The following is a 22290-nucleotide window of genomic DNA, read 5'->3' on the forward strand; positions in this document are numbered from 1 at the left end:
TAATTTAATATAAAAACAAGGTTTCTTATTGATAATAAACTCAAACAATTATTCACAAGAATTAATCAATAGTATTGCATGATCATAGGTTAACTACTACCTTAAACTCAACACAAGAGGATTAGCTCTCCATGGATATGAAGAACACACAAGGTTTGATTGAGGTATTCATCATGATCAAGAGAATCTCTTCAATTGATGTAGAATCCACCTTCAATTGTGGCTCTCTGCTTCAGAATCGAATTTCTCTCCCAATTTCGTTCACCAAAAATTGCACACCCATAATGACGGCAAGGACTTCTTTTTATAAAATTTCCTGATTCGCCGTGCTCGCGGCGCGACCCTGTTGTATCTTGCCTTTTTGCTTTGCTTCTGATTCTTCCAGCTTTCTTTCCTTTTCATGCTCTTGTAAGGCTACTTTTCAGCTCCAAACCTGCATCAATAATACCCAAAGTGATTCAATTTGCTTTACAACTCGAACTAAACTTATAAAGTTCAATTCTTACTGAAAAACCCATGAAACTATCACAATTTACTTAAGTTTAGAACCGAAAATAGTTATACCAACACATGAAAATACCATTAATTCACCCTTAACTTATTATTCTGATCCGGAGCAAACAACACACACTACCCTCTCTTCCATTGTGTTTCAAAAATTAAAAAATCATACCATTGAACATAATAGCATTACGCAACAACCATATGTTCCAAACTGCTGCCAGCCAAAACACCCCTACCAGTAATATTTCTTCTCTATACTTCACCTTATGATAATTGAAGAGGAAAGATCTCAATTTTTCATTTGATAAAGCTAGCGAATCGCTAACCAACTTCCCACTTTAGTCCAAATCCTTCTAGTTACATAACACGAATCGAACAAGTGATTAATAGATTCCTCCTCCCTAAAACAGAAAGCACAACACTTCTCCCTATCATTTACCACAAATTCAACAAGAATCTCCAACCAAACATAACATTTTACGGAACATGCATCTTCCAAAGGAAAGATAAAGCATTTCGCACTCCTTCCGACACCACCACATCTCTACTCATAATATTGATAGTTGGGACACAAGAGTTAACCGAAAACTTTTCATCAACTTCCCTAAACCACACAAACATATCATTCTCCTCCAGCTAAACATCATAATTTAAAAAAAGTATGAAACTCTACCAAAATATAACTCTCCACCGCAACCACGTTAACAAGAAAATTTTGAAAATTCCAACACCACAACCCCTTTTTCTAGCCCCCGCTTTTTCTACACTCATGAACGGAAAAGAGGCTTCCGCAAAAATCTCCGAAAACACATCCTTCGGAGATTGATTTCTAAGACATTTGCAATACCTAAAAGAAATTTGCCTTCCATATATGGGCCTGCACAATACTGAATCAGAAATAATGGAACTATTAGTTTCAAAATTAGAGTCCACCAAGATGATATCCCTCCACCATATCGAGTTCCCTTTGATAACACTATTTTGTCACATATGAGCATCTTTACTTCTGGATTCTTGTATCTATATCTCAATAAACCACTCCATAAAGCATTCTGCTTCGATAAAATCCTCCATTTCCACTTTATCAAGAGAACCTTATGCATGCCATATATATCTTAATACTAAGGCCCTCAACTTCTTATCTTTACACATAGAGCTCCAACTAACCCACTGAATGGGCCTTTTATTCTCAACCCCTCTCCATAAAAACCTACTCTAAATCCTAATTTCCTTAACTACCTTCACTGGAGATTTATAGAGTGACATAATATAAATAAAGATAGAATTCAGAGCCGAATTAATCAAACAACTCCCCCAAATGAAAGAAACCCCCCATTACACTTGGATAACCTATTTCTTAAGTTCCTAACCTTATCCTTCCACATGAACTCCCTTCTAGGACTATCTCCCACCATCACTCCTAGAAATTTAAAAGGCAAGGAATTGATACCACAAGCTAAGAAAGAAGAAGCTGCGTTCAAACTCCAGTCACAAATATTAATATGGAAAATTTTGCTTTTAAAAATACTTAACTCTTAAACCTAACATTATCTCGAAGCCTCTCAAAATGGCCTTCATCCTCCACAATTACCACTGCACCCATCGCCTAAGATTACCGTGTCGTCAGCAAATTGGAGAATATAAACAGATCCATATTCACCATTTCAAAAGTCCTGAAACTCTCCAACCTCCACAACTCTATCCATTAACTTGCTGAGACCTTCCATGACAATAACAAACAAGAATGGAGATAGAGGATCTCCTTGACGCAAGCCTCTCTCCAACTTAAAGTCCACCGTCACACTACCATTCACAATCGCCGACATAGAACTATTAAAGATGAAAGCCTCCATCCACTTTATCCAATTAGCTTTAAAGCCCATCTTGTTGAACATAAATCTCATTTAGCCAAGTCCACCTTATAAGTCCACTTTCTGGCAGTCCACCTTTAACACCAGATAAGTCCTATGCTCTCTATTAGCCAAGTCCAGCACTTCGTTCACCATAAGGATATCATCCAAAATGGTTTTTTAGTGTATGAACACCGACTATTTAAGTGAAATAAGCTTCCCAATGAATTTCTTCAATCTAACCGCAAGGATCTTGGAAAGACTGCCTACAAGACAAATAGGCATGTATTCCGACAAATGTTGAGGATTGTTGATTTTGGAAATTAACATCAGAAAAAATGTCATACAGGCTTTAGTAAGCCTCATCTTAGAATGAAAATCCAACACAAAATGCTCCACATCCTCCTTAACTATCTCCCAATTCTTCTTGAAGAATTCAAGAGTGTATTTGTCCCGACCTGCACTCTTACTCCCATCACAACTCCATACAACCTCTTTTAATTTCTTCCACAGAAAATGACTCTTCTAAACGTATTCTATCAACATCCTCCAAACAATTGAACTTGATACCTTTGGGCACACACACACACACACACACACACAATATTTCAACAAAAATATTTTATCATTCAACTTATAAATTTGATTGGTTTCTTGTACATTTGTAATGTTTTTTTACAAACTCTCAATTTTTTTAAAATATTTTAAATAGAAAATTGAAAATCCTTTAAATAAAAGTTATTTGACAGAAAAATTATAAATTCTCTTTAATACAAATTCTTGACAGAAAAATTGCAAACTCATTTAAATGCAATTTTTGCACAAAAAAGTAACAAACTCTTTCATGACACAACTACTCAAACCTCATTTCATCCACAAGGTTAGAGTTGTTGTGATGAAAAAACTCAAACTAACTCTCAATATTCATATTAACACTCTATTTATTTTTTCTTCATTCTATTCGATGTGCATCTTGAATGAACCCACTTTAACTTAACATATCCTCCTTTCATTAAAACTCTTAGATTTCTTCACTTTGTTCTCAACTTCATCTTCAATCTTCATTTTCTTGTCTTCTCTTTTAAATTCTACAAATTCTCCCTTGTTCAGAACTCTTATTTATCTTCCTTCCTCACTTAATTGAAATTTTTGTTGTGAAACTAGTTATTGGAAAAGCAACAAAAACTAACAAATATATACTCATGCACTCTACTTTTTTTATTCCTTCTATTTGATGTGGAATTTGGATGAATACTCACTTTAACCTAACATATTCTCCCTTCATCCAAAGTCTTAGATTTCTTCACTTTGTTCTCAATTTTATCAATCTTCAACCATTTTGTCTTCTATTTTAAACTCTACTAATCCTCCCATGACCAGAGTTTTTTCTTATCTTCTATCATTTCTTGATCATAATTTTTAGGATAGCAACAAAAACAAACAAATATCCTATCGCACAGAAGCATGACCATAAAAGAAAAAAAAATCAACAAATATACAATTTATCAATTTATCATGATTCAAAATTTCATAACCACAACCACAATTTCTCAAAAAAGTATTATATTACTCCGCTTGTAACTTTTACAATGATATAATTACAAACTCTCTCATACAATTACAACTTTTACAAAAAGAAAATTGCAAAATCCCCCAATTGTAATTTTTAAACAAAAAAGTTGCAAACTCTCTCAACTAAATTTTTTAATGCAAACCCTTCGAAATACAATTTTTGCATGAAAAAAAATTGCAAATCCTTTTAACTACAGTTTTTGGACTACAAAATTACAAACTCTCTAAAATGTAATTTTTGCAAAGTAAGAATTACAAACTCCATTACATCCACAAGACTAGAGTTGTTGTGGTGAAGCAAAGCTCAAACTAACTATATATTTGAATAAACACTCTACTTATATTTTCTTCCTTTTATTTGATGAGAAACTTGGATAAATACCCATCTTGACCTAACAAAATATGTGGGATCAAGATTATTGTTGAATTCAAAACATGACCTTTATATAAAAGAAATACTTAACAAATACCATGTATCAATTGAATACTATATTTGAAATTGCCTTAAGTCTCTATGATTTAAGTCGCCATTATAGATTTTTCGAATGACTGAATATCCTTTTCTTTTTTATTTATTTATAAAAAAGCCCACCTTTTTGCCTGAATTGAATCAAGCGTGTTTTTCAAGTAAATTCTTAATGCTTGATTGAAATTTCTCTAACTTTCTAATTATTTTATAGGGATAGAATGTTTCAATAGTATCTATTAAACTATTAATTGGATACTGATCCGAAAAAGATTAGGAGAGCTTTCTACTTCAATATTGTATACACTTTTGTTGGATGTCAATTAAAATTAGGGAAGTCCAGGGTGTTAAGTTGTCCAAGAATCGGGATAGTCACAATTCCAAGAGGCTGAAAAATTTAAATGTTTATTTATATGATTACCATAAATTGGGAATTACGTTTACAAGATTCAATGGAAGGAATTGAAAACTAGGATTATGTTTTAGGTATTGTTCTCACATAAACCAATGGTGTGTTTAGCAGCCTAACAAGAGGTTATCTCATTAAAATATATTAGTTTCATTAGCTACCACAAAAACTGAAGATTCTATGATTAAACGTGTTATTATCATTATGATGCTAGTTCCAGGACGTCATGCAAAAGACGCCATCAATCTAGCTATGGACACGAAGAAGATTCTAGGACCTCGAGAACAAGCATGTATTAGCCCTAGAAAATATCTGATCCAAGAAAATGAATGAAAGAGAATCATCATATTAAATAATGAATAATATTATGATACCTATTCCTTTAGAAAACTATCCTACTCAAGAAGATACTAGTCTCTCGAAACTTTAGAGCTCGACCATAAAAAGAGAGGCGTACATCAAATTTTGGTACAATTTTTCAACCTAAATACCTATTACTTATGATAGTCATTAACTTAGGCATCGAAGTACTTGCAAGTACTACACCTCTTCCTTTAATACCAGACATGGTAGAATCATTGGCTCTGTTAGTGGGAATGTTCATAAGAACATTACTCAATGTCAAAGTAGTGAATAACATAAGAAGAACCACATAAAACTCCATCCGTCCTCGCCAATCTATGGCTAGCGAGATCGTGCTTGTTAATTAAAACCTCGATGATGGACACACGACATCCTCCTCACATCAAGAAGATGTGAATATCTTTCCATCAATGATTGAATAGATCTTTTCCCATCCACCAAACCATGAGCACCAACCACCTTTAGAGGTATCCATACGAATAGACGAAACCCTTGTAACACCCTAAACCCATAAATTTATATATTAAGTATTACACGACAATCTAAGGTGTCACCAACGACAATCCTTTAACAATACAAACATTTAACAAACACGCAATGGAAAATATCAACATTATACAACCCTTGTCATCGCACACTCACCTTTACTTAGGGTATCATTGCGGCGGTATCGATCTTATTTAAAATAATAAACCATTGCAACTTAGACTTTTAGTCTCAAAACTTCAAGATATAATAAATTGTTTAAAAAAATAAAGAGCTATCATATTCAACTCTTAACAACTTTAATATAAACCAAATAAAACAATTAAACTCTAACAAAACATAATAAGCAAAAAATATTCCCAACCCCAATATTACAGGATCAGAACAAGACTTCTAAACAACGATAAAACTAAACGAAGTAACTCCATGAGCTAACTTCCACTTACATTACATCAGCAGATGTCCATGGTGGACAACATCAAAGCAAAAGGGGGGGGGGTGATAAATAACATTCAACATAAACAGTGTAAATAATTTCTAAGGTAGAGAAACATATAACAAGCACACATGCATTACACCATCAATAATAACAGGATCTCACACCCATTCACAACAACATACACACATTTTCAACAAATCAACAACATCATACACACATTTTCAACAAATCAAGAACATCATGAGTAATAAACCACATATTCAAGTATGTATGCAGTGTACTCCACAATTGACTCATTGTGCATATGATACCATTTATGAACACTCACGTTCATCTCGCTCCTTAATCCCCACCATAAGATCATATTCCCTCTTGGAACCAATGCACACTGAAAATCATCGCTAATCACCATATAGAAAAGCTTCATCCCCTAATAGAATTAACTACTCACACTCGATCCCCACCATAGGGCCAAGGCTCCCCAAATCTTGATTGAAGTCTGTACACCATGATGCATGATACTTAACAACATTTATTATCAACAAAATATTCACCAGAATAATCATCATGCATATATCATTGTTACATATAACATGAATCACCATACACGATCTTTAATAAATATTATAATAATCAACAAACAACACCAACACCAACACCAACACCAACACCAACACCAACACCAACACCAACACCAACACCAACAACTCAACAATTGCATATTCACAAGTATTCAATAATGTTAATTTATTATAACATCAACACATCATCAAAATAACACAACAATTCGTTAAACAGTCATAACAGTCATCATAAGCATTCCTATAATAGGTACATGACCATTTCTCAATTATTTCACCACGTACTACCATGATGTAGCTCTGAGCGTTAGCTTTCTAACACTTCATACATCACGTCATTTGGACATACAGATCAAAAGTTATTGTACAAAATGTTAGGAAATCAAACATGGTTCAATTTTGAAAATTTTCAAAAATCATACAGCATCAATCGATTGACATAGGTTGTCAATCGATTGACATCAAACCTGTTTCACTACTTCTAGATCAAAAATTACATTTTATACTGCATTCAATCGATTGACACAGGATGTCAATCGATTGTTCTGATTCTAAATTCCAAAAATTCCAATTTTTAGCACGTACATTAAAATCATTTAATTTTCACTCTATCCAAAACACTCCCTAACACGTCAAAACAACTTATTTTGAATTTCTAACATTATAGATCAAATTCCTACTGTAATCTCATCATACTTTCATCAAATAACATCTAATTTCACCAATTAAACAATACCAACAACACATCAAAACAATCACTCTCACATTCATTATCACAAAGCTCTAAAACTCAACAATGGTGGAAACTCATAATCATGTCGTAGAAAATTTAATTTCTTATTAACTTACACAAATTTAATCACAACCACATCACAATAACAACAACAACTCATAGAGAAAACTCACACAGGGAAGGTGACAAGTTCTGTCTCTAGGTGATCTGTGAGTAAATTTCAATCCATTTCTCAACCTAGAGGTTAAGATATTTAAAAAGATAACTGAGCCTATATCATAGGACTCATGAGACTGTCATTTAGCTTGTCCTAGAAGCGTAGGGCCTTTATTTCCTCTATTCTTCAGGAGAATGTGGCTTTCCCTCTTTGACTGAGTTTCTATGCCGCCAGTGCTTTAAGACACGTTCATTCTCACATTTCGGGAGTGGAAAATAAATAATTTTATCCAAGCCCATAATGCAAGCGGTTTGATCAAAGGGAGAATGCTACCGATAATGGGTGCACACTCTGATAAATGGACAACTATGCACTTTTTTTTGGACGATATGTGTTATTTGTCTGCCCTTGTTAAATATGGTGTTGCCTCTTGTGGGTCATTTACAAATATACCAATACAATTCTTATGCTACTATACTATAATAATATTCATATATTCCCGACCTTACTCGAATAAACCTGCAACCTAATTAATCAAACTTCTCTAGTATAGGCTAAAGTCATCTTCAAACAAACATTGCAAGAATATTGACCTACATAGGTGCAACACATTTTGTTCAACAATTTGCAAATACAAACTTCTTTATAAGAGGTCAATGTCACAAGTCGAACAATTATGTAGTTATATTTGAAATCCTTATCGAGGTCAATGAAGGTTTCAAAGATCTTCACATGTTGATCAAATGAAACCAAGACTCCAGGATACCCAAAAACTCTCAAAAGGGGGTGAACAATGTTAAATAAGAAAGGGAGACAAGTCGATATTGAAAGAGCCAAATATAGACCCAATATCTCATATATAATTGAGAAGGAGTTACATATATGTGTGTCAAGAGCTTTCACTCAAACTTTTAAAAAGGGAGTTGGTATTCTCTCAAAAAAGACAACATCAAACAAGGGCCTTTGTATATAAAATCTAATGAATGGCATTTGTTCTCTAAGTCAAGTGTCGTAAGAGAAAACTCTAGAGCCTTTGTACTCTAGATAATATTTATTTACACACTTATTATAATCAAAGACTTAATTGTTGGAGTGTTTGTAAGGATACTCCCCTTTACATGATTCAAGACTTTAGAGCTTTTGTACTCTAGATAATATTTATTTACATATTTATTATAATAAAAAACTTAATGGTTAGAGTGTTTGCAAGTACACTCCCCCCTTATATGATTCAAACATGCAAATAAAAGACTAATGTATTAGAGTTCATTATCATCATCAATAAACATTACTCTTACTCGAAGATAAAAATTGTTTCATATCACTCTTAAAATGTAGTTTTTGGTACATTATAATCATATCTAATACAAGAGATTACTATCTATAATTGAAGTTTATTGAAAGCAAAAAAATTGTCCTAAAAGTTGCCAAATTATACTTTGGCAACAATAACAAACCAAGCTGGTTGAAGGGCCTATGAAGGCCATTTCACCTCACTATAATGTAATTATTATGAAGAGAGATCAAACCTAAAATTCATTTTTTTTTTCAAAAGGCACTCCCATAACCCAACCCTACTAATTAAATTTCTACCCACAAATAAATTCATAACTTCCTATACCAATTAAACAACAATAACTCAAAGACATGTCATGAATCACCTAGTGTCCCACAACTTTATCACCGACTCTAACTTTATTTTTCCAGCTTACTTTTGTTTTCTTAACCCTTACTCTTTCTTTTTTGAACTTGTTTCTCTCACACAAAACACATCATCATCTATTAAACTACCTAGTTGTATCTTCCCCTATATAATCCCTTGTCCACACCTTGAACTCTTTCGTGCCAAAGTACAAAGTTTGTACAATAACATTCATACTATCTATCTATCACCTCTCTCTCAAACCTAAACATTCACACAATTTTGATTCTACTATTTTCTAGTTATTTTTCTCTAGAGTCATCATTTACCACTTTATTATTACAACAATGAGCAACATTAAGAACAAAACAGTGAGATTGTTCAAGCAAATCATTCCCGGTTTAGCCTCAAAAACTATAGCTTTAAAATCCAAAACAAACGCCATCAAAGCTCGGTTAATCCTATTCTCTTTCATGAAGAATAAAAAGCTCGTCATGAGTTCGATATCCGAGAAATTTCACTCTCTTTGGGGGAACCATCCTCATCATTCCAAGGAAGATTGCTTACTTGAAGGTGGTGGGAATTGTGATTATCATGATAGAGCTATAGTTGTTTACAACAAAAATGCTCACACTTACGGAGCGTTGCAAAATCCAAATGAATTAGAACAAGAAGATGGATATGGTTATTACTATGAGGATGATGATGATAAGTATCCAGATTTGACTCACAATCTTTTTGATTCTGAGGGTTTGGATTTTGGAGGATCGGTGATCGATAGGGTGAAGAATTGTAAGGAAGAAGCAGGGAAAGAGTTTAAACTTGAGGATGATATTGATGAAGTTGCTGATCTATTTATCAGAAGATTTAGGAGGAATATAATCTTGCAGAAACAAGATTCTTTGAAGAGGAAGAGGGAAGTTGAGCAAAATGGTGCCTGAATTTCGAGTTCACTCGAGTTCAACATCTCTCTCATTGATTAATCTAGATAGTCTGGCATTAATGGATAATCTAGATGCGATTGTATGTCTGTGTACTCCAAGTAATAAGGGGGATTGGTGGAGCATGAGAAGTTTTCCTCAAAGAAGCACTCATATAGCACACCTTTGAAGGTGAGGGGGGATAAAAACGTGATTGTTAGGGTTGTTTGTTGTTGTTGTTCCATGAGTTCTTGTCATAAAAGATGGAATTTTTATTGGTGTTTTCTTTGTGGATGTGAACTAATGTTAGTGTTAGAACACTTTGTTTTAAAAATGGTTAAGAGTCGCAAATTAAGTAATTCTCTATAAAAGTTTTGTGGTATAGGCTAATCGGTATTTGTTCGTAAAGAGCAATGTAGAGTAGTAATTATGTCAACGAAAATTAAAATGTAGTGTAAAATCATTGTATCCCTTGAAAATGGTACAATATCATATTTTATATGTAATAGTTACTATTTTAAGAAGAAAATGGTTTAGTTTGAAAAGTGATTTTGTTTAATAACATAACACAATAAAAATAAAAATAAGAGAATAACAATGATAGATAGATGTTGGTAAGGGTCATGAGTTGGTTTGGGTTGAATTTAGTTAAAATTATAACCCAATCCATACATGGTACACTGATTTTGGTGAGGTAAAATAACCACTCAAAATAATATTGGATCGGTTTGGGTAAAATCACAAATTTGTGGGTTGGATAGTGGGTTACCCAATTTTTTTCTTCCTTATATAATTATTTATAATGTGTCACATTTTTTCTTGATAAATGTATAGTAAAATTTATCATAAACATATTTGTAAAAATCAAAATTACATTATAGTAAAACCTAGAATTGCATAAAATACTTGCAACTTACTAGGATTAACATCAAAATAATCAAAGTGTACATCCTAAATAAGTAAAAATCATTATTTACTAGATAAAAGAAGTTCAAAAGGTTGAAATTGAAGCAACTACAATTAAAAATATCAAAGTCACCACTTATCAAATTATAAAAAGGGACAAAAATATAGTCACTCAATAATCCATGGGTTTTGTGGGTTGGGTGTGGGTTTACCCATAACCCAATTATTTTGAATGAGTTTTCATTTTTGAAAACTATATTCACCCAATAACCCGATCCAACCCACTATTTTTGTTGGGTTTAGGTGGGTTTTATTGGATTTGTTGGGTTTACCCAACCCATGTACACCCCTAGATGTTGGGGTTAGGATGCAATTACTATAACTACAGGTGTATCACTGATCATTTATACACATTTTAGCTATTAATCCATATTATCACCTATTACTCAATAATGTTATTCCGATCAAAAATAAAATCGGGATATTAACTGTAATGTTTATTTGAGGATCTCTGAGCCTAATAAACAATGCGATGTCATTCGACTTCAACAATATATGTGAAATATCAAATTGATTCTCTACACTCTACCTAAGACTACTTAGGTCTAAACGTAAAAGTACCTCTCGGCACCAGATAGATCTTCAAATCATGTTACAAACGATAAGTCATTAGATATAAAAAACATTATCCTTAGTCTAAACCTAAGATCACCTATCGACATTAAATAGATTCAAAGTCATGATATAGATATAATAGACATTAGACAAAAATTTAAAGATCAAATATGTTTGATTAATTAAAACAGACATAATGCGATGATTACATCCAATCCAAATAAGTTATAATTATTTACCAACCATGTTCTCAAGTAAGAACTTAGCTACTCATAATGAATGTAGCAATATGGAAGGTGCAAAAGCAAAACTACATTGGAAGGACTAAGCTTATCATGGGGAGGAATGACTCATTCCTCCTTTAACCCATTCTCCTAGTAAGTTATAATGAGGCACATCACCTCCCACATCCACGAGACAAGTGGAAAAGAGTCCAGATGAACTAAGTTTAATCAAACAATTACTAAGACTCGGATGACTTCCTGAACCATTTCGGGTGACTGGTGACTTCGTCAGACGCCTTTGAGGACCTCGACTCTCGCTTCGCTTTTGTAATTGAGATTAAATGTATTTCACGTCCGAGGTGTAACGTATTTTTTATAGTAATAATTGTAGATTAACCCGTACAAATATTATACTAATATTGCCCGATTAAAAAGAAAAGAGTCTATACTACATTTATACATTTGGCTTTTTAATTTTGTTAGCTGCCTTGCTCATCTAACATGCTCACTAAAACTAATTTACTTTATTTTTTTCTTTTTGGTGAGAAATTAACATGTGATTAGGATCGTGTGCAATCAAGGCTGTAAAGATTAATCCAATATAATTTAAAAGAACATGCATGTGTCTATAACGGATATTTTGTGTGCTTCTAGAACATCATATAATTATATGTGAAATAAATTATAAAAGTGTTTTTTTATAATAATGATTAAATATATGTCGTCACAGCACATAAAGGAAATATAATTGAAAAACTTACTCAAAGTGCGTTCTGCTTTTGGCTTTCTCTTTACTTTAACATGGTGGAAAAAAAAAAGAAGCCGTTTGAGAAGGTACAAAGAAAGGCTCACAAAGCATATTGGAAAAAGTTCTGACATACAGGTCCGTGCACCTTTGCTTGGTTTGATTTACTTTAATCTTAGAGTGTGTTTGGATGAGGTAATTAAAAATTTTAAAGGAATTTAAAATTCAAAGCAATTCAAATGATTCAATTGAAATTCATTCATTTTAAATTATTTTGTTTGGATGGAGTATTGAGGTAATTCATTGTTAGAGTTTTGGGGTCATTTTTTATAAAATATAATTTGTTTGGACCAAGTTAAAAAATTGAAAAATATGGACCAAATTGCAATTTTTAAAATTTTGAAGGACCAAATTGTAAATTTTAAAAATTATTAAGGACTAATTTGCAATTTTTAAAAAAAATTAGGGTCAGTTTTGTAATTTTGGAAAATATGAGGACCAATTTGCAAAATTTGAAGAAATAATAGTAACAAATAGAGTATGAAGGAATTTCAAATTCTTTAGTTTTTGGTGTCATTTCAAAATGATTGAATTTAACTAAGATAAAATACCCCATAAATTTCCATCATTTTAACAATTCTTTATTTTTATATCCAAACAATAAATTTTGTGCAAATCATTTTAAATTCCCTCAAAACATTACATTACCTCATTAAAATGCTTCATCCAAACACACTCTTAGGGTACTACTATGGTAAAGGCATTCTAATATCTCTTTCGTGCTACATTAGCTTTAATAGAATAGAATTACATGGAATTTTAACGTCTTCTGTACAAAAGAAACTTAGTTTTGGAACTTTAGCATTTCCAAGTTAAACTTGCATTAAGATGTAATATATGGTATTGAAATGCGGATCTAAACAACACTTAGAATCTTAATATATGATGTGGAATTTGAAATATATGAAGGGTAAAATCAACACATGACAAATGTTCTTTTTCACCAACAAAACTAAAACAGCCTCGAATGTCACTCCATCCTCCTTATAGATGAGTCAAAACCAATAAAATTGACATATGATCAGCACCCACGCCCACAATTATTGTTAGGCGTCTTGCGATTAAGATATGATTGTCTAGCCCAACCAGACTCCATCTATGTACAATCACAAGAAAATTTAACGCATATACAATAATTCTTCATTCTATTTTTAAATTGATGATGCCAATTCAATTATCGTCCATCTTATCGCTCTCTCTTTTCTATAATCACTCTTCAACAAAATTGAATAAGACCGAACAATGTTTGAACCTTGACTTAGGTAATCACTTACTGAAAACATTCTTCATATTGTTTTCCAAAGCAATTTTCTCAACTACAACCTCCCTCAGTACACGATGTCTCTAATCAAATGTAAACAAATATCAATGTGCTTTGAACTTTCATAATACATTTGATAATTTGACAAATGAATTGCAATTTAGCTATCACAATGTATCTTCACATATTGTAAAGTAATTCATAACTCAACAATCGTACACCTAAATAAAATGGTTTCCTTGATCCTTTAACTAGGGAAATACACTTTGTTTGAGTTGTTGATAATGCAACAACATATTGTTTGTTTTCTTTTAAACTAATAGTCGTTCCAAATTATACAAAGACAAAATCCTACAGTGATTTTCTAATGCCCACATTTTCACTATATAAACATTCACATCAAGACTTCCCATGCATTCCGTCCAAATTTGCCATAAATTGACTTACTATGCAAATTGCACATGTTATGTCTAGTCTACTACAACTCATCCCATACATATTGCTTCCAACTTCACTTGCATAAGAATTACTCTCCATCACCTTATTTTCATTCTCAATTTTGAAAAATTTGCATGACCAAAAGCTTTATATGATGATCTAAAGGATTGTTGATGATCTTAACATCAAGAATTCTAAATCACTCTACCGCATTCATCAAGTAACTGGATTGAGAAAAGAATAATTAATCTGTTTCTCGAATTCTCATGATATTCATCCCTAAAATTATCTTAGTCTCACCAATATCTTTCATAACAAATACTCTATTTAATGTCTTTTTGAGCTTAAAAAACTATTGTGTTCTAGATCTTGCCATTACAAAATTATTCTTTAGAAGAAATTCATTAAACTGAAATTATCATTTCCTAGAACTTTGTTTCAACCCTTCCAAATATTTCTTCAAAAGACATGCCTTAGACTTGTCTTCTACAAAATCTTTAGGTTGTTCCATGTTAATTTTCTCTTCAAATTTTTCTTGTAAGAAAAATGTCTTAACATCCATTTGTTGTAGCTCAAAATTATTTTGATTCACATTAGCCATAAATACTCATATGGAATATTGATTTACCATAGTTGAAAATATTTCATTATAATCAATCTTCTCCACTTGAATAAGACCCTTTACCAGAAGTCTTAATGTATACCTTAGGGCTTCAACTCCCACATTTCTTTCCTTTTTTTCAAGATCCACTTGTAACCTACCACCCTTAGTCTTCCAAGTATTTTCACAAATTCTCAAGTACGGAGTTTCTCTAATAAATTTATTTTTTTCATACCACTTACAACCATTTCTTACTATTTATTATTTCAAATGCATCTTTGATGATCTTTGGTTGTGAGTCTTACATCCTTTTAGCCCCATTTAAAGTATAACAAACAAGATTAGCATAATCATATATCTGAGGTGGTGCAATATTCCTTCTCGCCATATTATGGGCCAACTAATATTTTGGAGTCATTGTAGGTTGTGCTTTCCTAGATTTAGAAGTGGGAGACTATACATCTTCCTCATATATAGTCTCAATAGTAGTAACTTCTGCCTAAAATTGGGCTTTCTACACCCTAGTTTATGCAAATTTAATTTTAATGTATTTTTACTTCATTCACATACAAGTATCATCAAAAGTAACATCTCAACATTAAAGGGACTTTGATCATTCAGGTTCTATATTCCTCAACTTGTATCCCTTCAAACATTCACGACAATTAATTATACACATTTTACAGCTCTAGCATCACACTTGTCTTATTTGATATACAAAAATACCAAAAACTCCTAAAAACATTTAAATTAGACGAGTCTATTGGTTTCTCAATCTTAATCTCCATAGTTGTCTTAAGCCTATTCATGTGAATGGAAACTCGTTGATCAAACAAGTTGTAGTAATAACAACTTAATGGCCTAAAGCAAGTGTGCCAAATGTCATATTTGATATTATAATTTTTAGTAGGATATTATCAATTTTACTCAAATTGTGCAATAATAAAAAGTTATGGGCAAGGGCTATACAAATCATATACTTAGACAAAGATTAATAGAAAAATTAAATAATTAAAAAATATTTGATTAAAATTGATCAGGTATTTTGTCCAATCCTTTATTTTTTGTTACTCGATAATTTCATATTATTTATGAAATTGCATCTAATATCACGATGAATTAACAAAATAGTTACACCTAATTTATTGAAGCGTCTTCATATTCTTCAATCATGACCCCAAAATATCTTAGACAAATTCTTAATTGAAGAATATTGTATTGACCACTAAATACCAATATCACAAATACACTACTTCCCCATGTTTAGATATTTTTGATATCGGATATTATAATTAGAACGCGTTGTAAAAGTTAAGGTTAGTAGTTGTTATCCTATGATTTTTGACTCAAGCATATTCAACATGAGTGGGGATGTGGGATAAATACACAAGTTGAGCACAGGTCGCTGAATCATGTTTTTTAACGCAAAAGTTACAAAGCTTTGATAGGGAACCAATTGACTCTCGACAGAGGCAGTTAGAGGACCCGGAGATGTTTTTTCGACAGAAGTAGCAATTTTGCGGAGGACATGGAACAAATTGACTCTCGACATGTAAGAAAAGCATAGGACAAAAGGTCACACAATAATGTATGTGTCAAGTACTGGTGAATTAACTGTTGTCGACAGTCATTGACGTACATTATATATAAGTAATTTTGGTCTTTCTGACAAGGTTTTGCATTTTTTCATTGTTGTTCTCTATAGAATTTTAACATCCATGTTACAGAGATACTGAATTTGTGAGAAATGTATGAATTTGCATCCCAATTTAAATATAAGCATTTTACTTGATATCTTATGTCATTTATCTTTCATTTACTTTATCTTTCAAGCGATCATGCATTTTACTTTGTTTGAAGTTTCTACCTAATGGGACCCTTTTGGGCAAACTTTAAACTTTTACAAAAGTGTGTTTTATTTTCTGCTTTTGTTCTTCATACATGAAATATTTTCAATGTCTGAGTGCTTATGCGTATGAGCAGTGGTAAATTCATAAAATGGCACACCCAAAAAATTCTTCCCTTCCCTAGAACGATGCTGTAAATACAGAAGAACAATCAATCGAAGCAACAATTGGTGGTGCAAGAACTTTAACATTCGTTAGAGTAACCATTCTTATTACAAGTCAAAGGTTAGTTTCAACGACATTACCAGAACTGGTGGTTTCCCCACCATAATCAACGAGTTTTCCAACTACTTCAAGGGTTACACGAACTAATATAGGAGACCCCAGATCTTATTTCCTCTCAAGATTTATGCTACCCTCTGATAATAAGAAATATCCATATAGCATGCCAAGTGCAATGATGGCTAGCCTACAAACTAATGCATCTAAGTATAGAGATAGTCCATTGACTATTATGTCTCCTTTTAATCCTTACTTAGTATCAGGGTTTGTTATAAGCAATCCTAGTCGAATGGCATAGCCCCAAGGAGGACTAGGATATATCCCTCAAGTTATGCCACCTTTAACAACTAGTTCCCTCATGGTTGTGAGGCAACAAATGGATGATAGTAACCATGATATGGTGAATATACTTACACAACAAATTGATGTTATGTTTAATACCCTAATCTAGAACACAAACCATACTTTCCAACAATTCGTGTGTCAAATGGGTCAAATTACTGATTTATTTGGTGCTCCCCAAGTTCCTATTCAACCAGTCCTTCAAATCCAAGCAGTTGGGGTCATTCAAAATCCAGGAGTTGCAAACAATGAAGGTTTTCCTAATAATCAAGTGCAACAAGAGGTTATGCCCCAACCGGTTGAACAACCTATATCCAGGGTAGTCGAAGGAGACTTCAGTCGAAATGGCCCAAAGGTAGTATTAGTCAATAGGAACTAGGATGCAGACCAAGTGGTCATGACAGTCTAACAAAATAATTTTGGGTTTAAAAATAACATACCCAAAGGGTCCGTTTGGTTCAACGGAGGGGGGGCGGGGAGGGGAGGGGAGGGAATCTAATCGAGGGGAGGGGAATGGAGGGGAAGGGAGGGGAGGGAATTTAACTAAATATATGTTTGGTTCAAAGAAGGGAAGGGGAGGGGAGGGGAGGGGAGTGATTTTTAACAACAAGTAAGTTTGGTTCACAAGGGGAGGGGAGGGATTTTAAAATCAATTTACCTTTTTATCCTTATAAATATTATTATTTATGCTTTGTAAAAATAATTCTAAATAACAATAGTATTGAGTAAATTTCACCAAATAAAAACTTGTTCATTCATAAACCATAATATAACCGTAAACAACAACACACATTAGTTGAACTATATATCTTCAATGCAAATCAAACCATTATCTGATCTTATGATTCATCTAACACAATAAAACAATTTCTATAATTAAAAATAAATAAAATAAAGTTAGAATATTAAAAAAATTAAATAGATAATATTTGAGTTAAAATTTTTATTTATAACATAAATATATTATATTTGCATATATTGTATATTGTTATTATTATTAATAGTATAATAAAAAAGCCATATTACTATCATATATAAGAACCGATATAAGTATAAGTATGTTATTATTATAAAAAAATAATATCAAAAAGGGAACTTCAACAAAATAAAAAGGAAAAAAACTCACTTGAGAGAAACAACGCACAAATAGCAACCGCACAATAGAAAAAATAAACGTGAAATAATACAGAGAAAAAATCTAGTCTTTAATAATTCAATAAGGATAATCTTGGAATTAAAAAAATGATTGAGATTAAAATAGGGAAAATAAAAAAATTATGATTACTAAATCTTCCCTCCCCTCCAAATCCCTCCAATTTGGAGGGGAGCAAAAAGTGAGCTTAGGAGGGATTTTGCTCTCCTCCCCTCCCTTTATAAAAAATGAACCAAACACATATTATTATAAATATTCCCTCCCCTCCCTTCCATCTACTCCCAACCAAATGGACCCAAATGGTTGAACAAATCTTATCCTAAAATGTTCTTAATCTTGGTCTTTATAGGCCAAACATTGTTTCTGCCTTGTTTGAGTATGTATTGTAGACTAAACTCCCAAGGGGGTTAGAAAATCCCTAAGTTTACTAAGTTTGCAGGCGATACCAGTGAATATATTATCAAGCATATCGCTCAATATTTGTCAAAGGAAGGTGATTTGGTCAATAATGAAAACTTAAAGATGAAATATATCCCTAATTCTTTAACTAAGAGCGCTTTCATATGGTTCCCACCCTTCCTCCAAATTCCATATACAATTAAAATCAATTAGAAAGAGTGTTCCATGAGCAATTATATATGGGTCAGTCAAAAATTACCGTGAAAGAATTAGCCAGCGTGAAGAGAAAATTCCCTGAGTCAATAGATGATTACCTAAATAGGTTTAGGTTAATGAAGTCGAGATGTTTTATTCAAGAGCCTGAACACAAGGTAATTGAGATGGCTGTAGGTGGCTTGGACTATTCAATTAAGAAGAAGTTAGATACCCAGTACCCAAGGGACATGGTCCAATTAGCAGACAAGGTTCAACAAGTCGAACAGTTGAAAGCTGAAAAGGCTAGGTCAAATCGACACCCTAGGAAAAAAAAATCTTCTTATGTAGAAACAGACGAAAACGATCAAGAAATTGACATAGTTTTGGAACATGTTGAAGAAAGTGAGGTTAACCTAGCAGAGTTAAAGTCGTGGCCACCATATGTTTGTAAGGTTTTAAGACCTTCAAAGGGAAAAAAATCATGTTGAACCAAGTAAAAATGAGGAATATATAATATAAGAAAATTAGATGTTCTGAAAAATACCATTTAATCTTTTGTCTTTGTCCGCCACCTCATCATTTTGGGGATATTTTGTGTCTAAAATTTACTTTTTGCAGCTAAATTATATGTTTGGTTCTAAATTGTACTTTTGTAACTGAATTGTACTTTTGGTTTTAAATTGTACTTTTACAATTAAATTGTACCATTTTAGGGTATTTTATGTTCAAAATTTACTTTTTGCATGTGTAAAATAATTATACACTTTCAATGCATGATTATTATTCTTTTTTTTTAAATCACAAGTAAATTAGTTTCTAAAATATATGTTTTTAGTCTAATTGTGTGTCAAATGTTTGTTATGGGTCAAACTCAAATTATATTAGTAATCTAAATATTTTTATAAATGATGTCTACAAAAAATAATATTTGTGTACGGGGTAAAATATATTTGATCTATGTATTTTTATAAACGGTGTTATTTTTATATACGAGTAAAAAATCTATTATTGATCTAAATATTTTTATATACGAAAAATTACTATTGATCCAAATATTATTGTAAATGATACCTAAACTTAAATAATATTTGTATACGGGAATTTTTTTTTATTATTGATCTAAATATTTTTATATCGAAAGATGGTATTTATGATCCAAAAATGATATACGGGAAAAATCTATGATTGATTTAAATATTTTTCTATACAAAAATTTACTATTGATCTAGATATTTTTCTAATTGATGCCTAAACTTAAATAAAATTTGTATACGAGAAAAAATTTACTATTGATCTAAATATTTTTATACACGAAAGATGATATTTATGATCCCAATATGGTATACGGGAAAAATCTAATATTGATTTAAATATTTTTATGTGCGAAAAAATCTATTATTAATTTAAATATTTTTTCTTTTTTAACCTTTTATTTAAAATAAATATACTACCTCCGTTCCTTTTTATAAGAGACAAGTCACTTTTTAGATTCTTTGAATAACTAATGTATTTAGTCTATTTATAGACTAGATACATTGATTATTTAATGAACTTAAAAAGGAAGTTGTCTCTTATAAAAAGGAACGGAGGTAGTATTATGTAAACAATTGCGTCGAAAATTTTGGTCTTCTACTTGCTAATGGTCAAATCATAGTATCGAAAGGCCTAAATTGACGTCTCAATGTGTTCTTTTCATGGATTTGGTGCAAAGTATTGATGGTTGGCTAAAGTTTGGGGATAAACAAAAGCCACAAATGACAGTCGACACCGATCCTTTGCAAGTTAAGGAATCACACTTTTTTGAACCTGTAAAATCATGATGGCTAAGACCACTAAAGGTCTCAATATGGAGGTCAAAGAAGTGACGGTGACAAATTATGCTGAAAAGATGAAAGTGGTATACCTAAAGGTTGAAGAGCAATTAATCGACTTCCTAAACCGGTGCAAGAATAAAGGTTAAGAAGTAATGATATGTCCTCACTGCAGTGTTGTGTTCCAAGGAGGCTACTAAAGACCTTGAAAAAGAGGAGCTACTAAAGACATGAGGACCTAGTTTTCTTTCGACAAAAGAGGAGTTACGTACAAGACAAGGCAGAATATGACGTATATATCGCCTACCAATGTTCCTCTTAGTGACTCAATTAGACCCACGAGTAAAACAAACATTGATCCACAAAAATAGAGGTTGATCGAAGTTATTGTTGGCTTATCGTACCACAATAAGTCATAAGTGTCAAAGAATTATTCATATGCTTATAAGAATTACTTGGGCAATGAACCTATGACTAGGACCTAGTGGAGAAGGAACCAACGCAAGAAGAACACTATCTTTGAGGCTACATAGTCGAGTATGAGTGGCAGTTCCTAGTCGTTGACAAAAGTTCAGATGGAAAAGTGACCCATGAGGGAAACACTTTTCCATCCTTTGCAGGCAATAGTTAAACCAAAAGGGGGAGGACGCCATGCAGAATGAAGATGATGACGTGTTAACTGATAATTTTTATTCTGGATAGAACGTGAACCAGATATTATATGTGAAATTTTGTTCTCAAGAGGACAAATATTGGTCCAGACAGCAAGGATAACATGTTTAACTGGTTTATGACAGATGTCTGATTCTAGAGACAGATGTCAGACACGGTGTATGGGACATTATATACCAGAAAGAAAGTAGTTGTACAACCAATTTATGTCAATTTAACTTATACAAGATAATGGAGTGGAAAAGCAATAAAGAACACAATAGTTGGTAACCAAGTTCAGTGCAACCGACACCTACATCTAGGGGAATCCAATCCAAGAAAGGAAATCCACTCTTTTATAGAATTAGTACAAAGTGTCTTAGATGAACAAGCCAATTTTTCAACGCCCCTATTTTTAATTCCTCCCTAATGTCTTTCTATTTAGGGCTCCCTGTAAAACTATTTCACTCCCAATAGTCAGAAGGAAAGATGGACTTACACTGAATTCTCCCAATTCAATACCATTTTCCTAATACTACCCGTGAAACTTAATTCTAAGATCCCCCTAAATATTAGAACCCTTTCTCTTTCACTCAAATACTCTCCCAAGTGTTTAGACCATTATAATATGATTGATA

At 32.3% G+C, this 22290-nt stretch overlaps 2 protein-coding genes across 2 annotated transcripts in view; both read left to right on the forward strand.

Annotated features, from left to right (window-relative positions):
• The first annotated feature begins 9378 nt into the window (after nucleotides 1-9378).
• LOC131609865 (uncharacterized) lies at nucleotides 9379-10407 on the forward strand. The gene has a single exon (XM_058881679.1). The coding sequence runs from the start codon at nucleotides 9550-9552 to the stop codon at nucleotides 10141-10143; it is 594 nt and encodes a 197-aa protein (XP_058737662.1). The 5' UTR covers nucleotides 9379-9549; the 3' UTR covers nucleotides 10144-10407.
• Nucleotides 9407-22290, forward strand: part of LOC131609863 (uncharacterized) — a 77592-nt gene continuing 64708 nt past the window's right edge. Inside the window, exon 1 of the mRNA XM_058881678.1 lies at nucleotides 9407-9466. The gene's annotated coding sequence lies outside the window, so the exon portion shown is untranslated. The remainder of the gene's footprint in view (nucleotides 9467-22290) is intronic.

Source organism: Vicia villosa, linkage group LG6 (genome assembly GCF_029867415.1).
Source record: "Vicia villosa cultivar HV-30 ecotype Madison, WI linkage group LG6, Vvil1.0, whole genome shotgun sequence".
Lineage (NCBI taxonomy): Eukaryota > Viridiplantae > Streptophyta > Magnoliopsida > Fabales > Fabaceae > Vicia > Vicia villosa.